At 31.6% G+C, this 9,028-nt stretch overlaps 1 protein-coding gene across 1 annotated transcript; it reads right to left on the reverse strand.

Annotated features, from left to right (window-relative positions):
* Window positions 1-3,763: 3,763 nt before the first annotated feature.
* Window positions 3,764-5,296, reverse strand: LOC145010472 (uncharacterized). Its single transcript, XM_078969010.1, has one exon. It carries the CDS (start codon window positions 5,294-5,296, stop codon window positions 3,764-3,766), a length of 1,533 nt encoding a protein of 510 aa, XP_078825136.1.
* Window positions 5,297-9,028: the final 3,732 nt, after the last annotated feature.

The following is a 9,028-nucleotide window of genomic DNA, read 5'->3' on the forward strand; positions in this document are numbered from 1 at the left end:
GTCTCATTATTTAAAAAACATAATTGTTACCAAAAATTTGAAATTTTCAATTGCCGTTTGTGGAAGATCATACATCTTGGTTTCTTTGTCTTTTTTTGCGAAAGACATTAAATACAACTTAGACCTTTCATTTTGTATGCTTTCTAGAAACTCATATTTTGCTACAAGTTGAGGCCATATAATAGGTGCTTTTTTTTCAAGACCCGGCCATCCACCTCGTCCTACGTGGTTTTGGGATTTCTTTTTAGCACTATTTTTTTTAGCTTTTGCACTTTTTGCCTACACACATATCAACAAAATTTTATTAATTATTTGTAAACATACTAATAATATTATCAATAATAATAATAAATAAACAATTAAAACATACCAAAAACTCAGGGGTAGTTTTTTGTGCAACGAATCTATCCCAAACATCGCGAGGTATAAAGGTATATACAGCACATGCATCTAATTCATTATTTACAAATTTTGAAACTAGCCTTGATTTAAAATTTGATGCAAGTTTAACAGCTCTCCTCTTCATATAATCTTTCATGTCATCAGACTCGATATTCCATTGCTTTTACAATTTCAAGACAAAAAATGTTAAACATAATAACTAAATAACAAATTATTCATATTTGTAATAAATTAAAATATAATACCTTAGCTTCCAACCATAAATCTTCAAAATATTTATCTTTAACTTTACCCGGATCTTCATCTATCGGAAACCTATGTTGAACATTCATGCCAAACCAAGACATAAATTGGGTTGACATGCCACCATTTGGGATATTATTCTCATTGAATTTAACATTATACTCTTCAGGTCGATAATTTTTCTTGAATGCAGCAATACCACGTTGACCTCTTTTTTTTGTTATTGGTCTTACCTCATCCATTTTTATAACCTAACAACATTATACAAATTAAAAATAATTTTATCCATGATAAACACTAGAACATGATAAACACTAGAGTATAACATATTCCAATACAATAGTATATTGCAAGAAAAACAAAAACATAATCCACATAAAAGTTACAAATCCAATGAAATTGGTAGACCCCATATATGTGGGCCAAATATTACATTTATTAAACAGAATAAAACATCTTTTCATATTCTAAACATATTCTAAAGATTCCCGACATCATATAGTTTGTTCTCATATTCTAAAGATTCCTAAAAGATTCCTAAATATAACCTAAAGTAATAGCGCTTTTTGACAAAAAGAAAATCAATACTATAGTCACGTGTTCATCTTATCATATATTCTAAATATTCATCATCATCTTTTCATATTCTTCTCATATTCTTACAGATTCCTAAGGTATAAAAAGAAAACAAATCGATATATATATATATATACATACCTTATTGGAAAAAGAAACTCGAAAATGCCAACCTATTGAAACCGAGGAGACTTCTGGAGCGATTTAAGCGTCGGGGACGGCCGGAATAGAGGTCGGAATGGCGTCGACTATGGATGTTTTACAGAAAGAATGGGTTACGAATTCAGCTATGGAACACAGAAGAGGGCGCGCAATGAAAATTTTAGAAAGCTAAAACTAAAATTTTAGAGGGAAAGAGATGATTTGGGGCGGTTTTAGGTTTTATGATGCGATTTGTGTGGAATTTGGGGAGGCTATGGAGGGTTTTTTGAAGCGGTATCTTGGACTTTTTTGAAGGGTTTTTTGATGCTATTAAGGGTTTTTAATGTAGTAACCACGATCAAAAGTTTAAAAAAACGGCAGCTCCTAAATTTTAATGTGAGGTAGTAATTAATATTTGATAAAATAAGTTGATTTATTTAATGAATTGAAAGAACATTTTATTCTTTTTAATGGTAATTATTCCTTATTCATCCTCGCGTTCCTCTCGTTTGGTAATTTATTGAACTTTTTTTGATGCTTTTTTTCTATTTTTTAATGCCATCAATTATAATCCCATAATTTTTTGATGCGTTACTATATTTTTTGATGCTATTTCTATTTTTTTGGTGTTTTTTGAGGCGGTTATAGGATTTTTTTAATGTTTTTTGTTTTTCTAATGCTGTTTATCTTTTGATGCTGTTATAAATATTTTTTAAAGCTATTTTGTATATATTTTAGGGCGGTTTATTTGTTGAGGCGGTTTTTGAAAGTATAACTAGGTTGCCTTTTTCTGAAAGTGAATTTGTCCATTTTGTTAACAGAGCAAGTAAAAGTTTTACACTCATACTGATACATTTTAATGGATAGTAATATAGAAACATTGTAATTATCAAAAGATAAGGACCGTATTGTAATTACTCTTATCAATAGATAGTATTTCATACAAAAATCATGTAATCGCAATAGTAAAAAATGCATAAGAAAAACCCCAATCATGTCCTTAATCAACATATGTCCCTTCAATGTTAGATCGTACGAATGTTGTACGTTCGACATTATCGTAATTATCGTGTTCAATACCAACTGAAAATGGTGGTAGATCATCAAAGTGGTCGTATTCTTCCTCATCAACGACATTATCAACACCAACAATTCCTCGTTTACCTTGTAAGACGATGTGCTCTTTTTGTTTGCTCGGATCTTTGACATAGAAAACTTGTGTGACATGTTTTGCGAGAACGAATGGTCCAGATGCATAGCCATTAGTTGTAAGGTCGACAAGTGTAAAACCATCTTTGTCGACTTGAACACCTGTACGGTTATTCACCCACTTGCATTTGAACACGGGAATAACGAAGTCAAAATAGTTCAACTCCCAAATATTTTGTATAACACCGTAATAAGAATCTTTGGCTATTCTTATCAAAGTATCATGATCCCATCTGTCGAATTCGGTCGTTGATGCTATCATTGTAACTCCACTATTTTGCATTGTACTTTTTTGATCTTGATCTTTCGTGTAAAAGGTATACCCATTAATGTCATACCCTTCATAAGATTTAACTCTACAATCTGGCCCATGTCCTAATCTTTTCACAGTTTCATCAACATTAGTTTCTGCTACCTTATTTTTCAGCCACCTTGAAAACTCTTTATTATGATTGTTTATGTACCACATTTGTTCCTTGCCCGGGTATTTCGACTTCAACATGTCCATGTGTTCATCAATGTATGGAGTAAGACATTTCATGTGTTTTAGGACCACTAAGTGTGCAACTTGTAACTCTTCATAAGTTGGCATGGTTACTTTTAAACCGACTCCTCCCTTACCTTCAAGTCGACCTGAATGACGAGTTTTAGGAACACCATCACTTTCGACATCTTTCATATAGCCTATAAAAAAATAAATTATTATATTATATGTAATATATTATAAATGTTTATAACTGTAATATATTATTAATAGGATTACCTTGGCAGAACTCAATCACCTCTTCAGAAGTATACCCTTCAACAATACTGCCCTCAGGTCGATTACGGTTCCTTACATAACCTTTTAGGATACCCATGTATCTTTCAAAAGGGTACATGTACCGTAAGAATACGGGACCACAAGCCTTAATCTCTTGTACGATGTGAGATATCAAGTGAACCATTATATCAAAAAATGAGGGTGGAAAGTGCATCTCTAATTCACAAAGTGTAACATAAACGTCTTTCTCCCATTTATCCAAATCTTCTATGTCAATAACCTTTGAGTGAATGTTGTTAAAAAACAAGCAAAGCTTAGTGATAGAATGTCGTACATCATCTTGTAAAATTCCACGAATTGCGATAGGAATCATATGTGTCATCAAAACATGACAATCGTGAGACTTCATTCCAAACAATTTACAGTCTTTCATCGACACAAATCTTTTAATGTTTGCAGAATAAGTTGATGGAACCTTAATATCATGTAAACATTGCAAAACTTTATTTTTTCTTCTTTGGATGTAGTATAACAAGCAGCTGGGAGATAAATACGGTTAGCACTTTGTTCGGGAGCAAGATCTTCACGTATCCCCATCTCGACCATGTCCTTTCGGATATTAAACTCTCTAGTTTTATGCATCATACCTAATAATAAGCATATCAAGCTCTCACATACGTTTTTTTCAATATGCATAACATCTAAACAATGTCTAACATCCAAATGTCTCCAGTAAGGCAATTCAAAAAAAAATGACTTTTTTTTCCAAAGGGCATCTTTATCAACACGAAATCTTTTTCCCAACACTACATTTATACTTGCAACTCGTGAAAATGCATCAAATCGTTTCCTCATCATTCTGATCTCGATACTTCCATCAAACTCAATAGTTTTCTTCCTAAAACGGTGACTCTTCGGAAGGAATCTTCGATGTCCCATGTCTATAGTTTTTTTGCAATTTTTTAACCATATCGAGCTTGTTTGATCTTCACAAACTGGACAAGCTTTCTTACCCTTTGTTTTGTATCCTGACAAGTTACCATACGCTGGAAAATCACTTATAGTACAAAAAATCATGGCCCGCAATTGAAAGTGTTGTTTCTTATAAGCATCATATACGTCTACACCCGAACTCCAAAGAGTTTTTAAGTCATCAATCAAAGGAGAAAAATACACATCAATATCGTTACCAGGTTGTCTCGGCCCCTGAATCAACAACGACATCATAATGTATTTCCGTTTCATGCATAACCACGGTGGAAGATTGTAAATGCACAAAAGAACCGGCCACGTATTATGACGACTGCTTATGTTCCCAAAAGGATTGATCCCGTCTGAACTAAGCCCAAACCGTATGTTTCTCATCTCTTTTCCAAATTCAGGATACTTCTTATCAATGTTTCTCCACTGAGGTGAATCTGCAACATGTCTTAGTTTTCTGTCAGTTTCACGTTCTTCCGAATGCCAACAAAGTAACTTTGCTTCTTCTTCGTTTGAAAATAACCTTTTCAGTCTCGGTATAATAGGGAGATACCACAACATTTTAGCTGGTGGTCCATTTTTTGTCACATCATCGTCAACTTCATCCAAATCTTTTTTCCGTTTATACCTCGATGCACCGCAAAAAACACAATTATGTTTATTCTCGAACTCCTTTCTATACAACATACAGTTATTTGGACATGCATGTATTCTTTCAACTTCCAATCCCATCGGACACATTAGCTTTTTTGCTTGGTATGTAGAAATGGGTAATGCATTGTCTTCCGGAAGAATGTCATGCAAAAGCACTAATAGACTTGTGAAACTTTTATCACTCCATCCGTTTTTCGACTTTAAGTTCATCAACCTCAATACAACATCAAGTTTCATAAATTTGCAACCGCTATATAACGGTGTTTCTGCTTCTTCAAATAGGCCATGTAATTTTTCTTGTTCAACATCACCCATATTAGCCTCCATGTCATCGAACATTTCATTGAAATTGTCATTGGGATCATTTGAATGGTGATCATCATCAACAACATATGAATCTTTGTTGCATGTACTATTATTAATATGTAAATTGGTCGAGGATGTACTATAATCAAGTAGTGTTTCTCCATATCTTGACCAACAAGTGTAATTAGGCACAAAACCATTTTGCAACAAATGATACTCTATTTCTTCGGTACAATTAAACGTTTTAAAGTTTTTACAAACGTTACAAGGACAACAAATCGATCCACTTCCTTTTTCTAAGCGATTTTCTTCGGCAAACCCTAATAAAAGTTTGAACACCCTCTATATAAAATTGAGAAAAACGTGAAGTGTTGTACATCCAATAATCACGATTCATCTGAAAATTAAAATAAACATTCAAAGAAGGTAAATATATTGATTCTAAACAAACAAGTTATGAAAATTTTCACATGTTCACAGTCTACACTAATCAATTTAAAAAAACATCAATAAACAATCATTTAATAAATAAATACTTAGAATAAAATCAAAAGTACAATAAAATTAAAATTACCTTTAGTGAAGATAGCAAAACAATTAATAAGGGTATTTTGAGTTAATACGCATTTATGTTTATGTTTCATAAATGCAGAGAATCTTCATGTTCCAAAAGTTCGAAGTATAAGAGTTTACAGAAACCCTAAAAGACGGATATAGCTGGTTTTCATTTGATGCTTTTTTTTTTTCAAAATATAGCATCAAAAGATAAAGATTTAATAATGCTTTTACAATGAAGTAGCACTAAAAAATCAAAGTGTTTTCATTTGATGCGTTTTTTAAAATATAGCATTAAAAGATAAAGATTTAATGATGCTCTTTTATAAAAAAAAAGCATCAAAAACTCCTTATTTAATGATGCTGTTACATGAAGCAGCACTAAAAAATCTTTTTTTGATGCTATTTATTTTTAACCGCCTTAAAAAATTGTTTTTTGATGCTATTTATTTTTAACCGCCTTAACAAAAACTTTTCAGAATTTATCCGGTACTTTTTTAAAGCGGTTATTGGATTATTTAATGTTTTATACATTTAATGAGGCGGTTTTTACTATCAACCGCCTCAAAAATAAAAAATGGGTCGCATTATTAAATCACTTGTGTAGTAGTGATTTAAAAACCAACCATATGAATCTTCTATTAAAAATAACATATCAAAAATCTTAAGAAAAATTTTATATCTTTCAATTTCATCTTCCCATATCTGATTAATAATAAATACTTTCAGCCATTATGATAAATAAATGTTTGAATAAAGCAAAGTGGTATGCAATATATAAATCAACTTGTTTTATTGTTTTTAATATATAAAGGTTTCTGTCGTTTATGAGTATTTTATGAAGTGGTTTCACCCTTTTACTCCATAAAACCTCAACATAATAAATAGAAGTTACAAATAATTAGAGGTTAAAACTCAGAACATTTGAAAGTGTTCAGAGATTATAAATGTTGCTCACCGTAAATGTATGTTGTTGTTTAGCAGCACCATACCTTTCTTTTACAATTCTTCCTCCTACAATCCTTGTACCATAAGGAGGACCAATAGAACTTCTTTATGCAATACTAACTCAGGTAGATAAGATAACCTACCATTAGCATTTAGCTACCTAGATTCTAAATTTATTAGAAAACCCAATACTAAAAATTGTAATAATGAATGGAATAATGAATGAATCCTTATGTTTGATAAACATTTTGCTCAAGCATTAAAATGTTTCATGTGCATGCATCGCATGTAATGGGTAAACTACTCATTAGAATTTCATGTGCATGCATCTACATGACAAAATCAAACAGGTTTCTATAATGTAAATATCAAGGTTTGAATGTACAAAGTAAGAATTACATGTACAATTCATAACATAGCTCGAAGCAGGGTACTTATGTTCTCCTTCACTATTTATGATATTGAGATAAAGCGAACACATTATCATGAAGATTACTATTAAATCAAATTCATAAGGACAATTACGTACTATCAAAATCATATCTGTACTTACTTTTATAATTTTTGAGAGGGAAGAACACTCAATTATAAAATTCAACCTTTTTTACTCAAACTACAATTCAGATTCCATAAATGGAATCGTAATGTTTTAACCGTGTCTCACCTCAAATTAAGTGTTCTCAGTCATCCATGAAATTGTAATCCTAGACAAGCTATTGCTCATAGTGGGATTAAATCGGGTCTTAAAAATCAAAATACTACCATTCATAATCTACTACTTCTCGTTTCTAGATGTACGTAGAACTCATAGAATTAGCTACCAATATTCTGAAATTTCTAACAAAAACGAAATTCAGGTCGCATTCATCAGCACAATTTATAACAAAATTAAGGAAAAGAGAAAAAGCATATGCACAAGATATGTGAGTCGAGGAAGTGTTTTCCACCGATACACTACCTTCAAAAAGAAAGCACTCAATGTCGTTGAGCAGCGAGCCGGAATATTATCTTCTAACGCTTAAGGATTTGGATATTTTAAATTTTGAAACAATATCATAGTTGATTTTGTTTCCAAAAGAGAGCATAAGAATTTAGAGGATACAGAGTTGTGATTTAGGGATGAAGCGATGAAACGATGAAGGAGAGAGCGAGATATTGTTCCTGATTTATAGACTTGGTAGTTGGAAGGTCCTCACTCAACGGGATTCAAATACAATTAATGTGGATTGAAATAAAAAAGTTGATTCTATTAGTTGTAATAGCATTGAATATCATTTTAATGGCATTGATTATCATTGAGTGGGAAAATAAAAAAATCGAACAAAGAGAAGACGCCTCGTGTCAAACCGGGTGATAAGAACATAACACGTGTCATAAAGTAGACTTTTTTATTAGAAGTACTACGTTATAACCCGTGGAAACTACAGTTACACAAAAACATAAATTTTTATAATAAAAAATCATAATTATTAATCAACTATAGTAATGAATTGAATATAAACAACTTATCATAGTCCTTTTATTACAACTTATAGGGACACCAAAATATGATAATGAGTATTGCTAAAGCAGATGTAGCAATTTCTAGAGATGAACACCGGAACTGGGTGCCAACTTTCGGAACTGGAACCGCCTTGGAACCGTCGATTCCGAAATCGGAACCGACTTAAGTGGTTCCGGTTCTGGTTTTCATTTTTACGATTCTGGTTGTCATTGAATTTTATTTAATGTCAACCAAAACATGTTAAAAACTCAAACCTGTGAAGGTTTGGGACACCAAGATGTATAATAAATAAATATAATGATATAGAGATAAGTACGTTCAAAATCATTGTAGATGTATTAACTATTATACAAAAAACAGCAAGAATAATCGCCAACTAAGATACGTTGATTACAAAATAAAAATAAGCAAATTTTAATTAAACATACCAATATAATGTCATAATATACCGGTAGATAACATGTTAAAATTATCATTTTAAAGACTTTGAAGTATAATCCAATTAACAATGAAAATCATGTATTAAATTACCCTAAAAATAAAACGCTTAGTAGAAACTACCAATTTTGCTTAACATTTCTGACAATCAAAAAAACAATTCATTCAATCCGGCTAATGATATCTTCAAATGTAATGCCCACATAAAGCTATCATCTAAAAACAACATAAAAGTTTGTCTAACCCAACCAACTACCAAAAGTTTTGTTGGCAACTACACATATCTCTAGTTAAATAGATACTTGGTA

The sequence above is a fragment of the Lactuca saligna genome, chromosome 8, assembly GCF_052625555.1.
Source record: "Lactuca saligna cultivar CGN05327 chromosome 8, ASM5262555v1, whole genome shotgun sequence".
In the NCBI taxonomy this organism is placed as follows: domain Eukaryota; kingdom Viridiplantae; phylum Streptophyta; class Magnoliopsida; order Asterales; family Asteraceae; genus Lactuca; species Lactuca saligna.

Coding starts and splice junctions, on each gene's coding strand:
- LOC145010472 (XM_078969010.1), bottom strand. CDS start 5,296: ATGGAGGCTAATATGGGTGATGTTGAACAAGAAAAATTACATGGCCTA.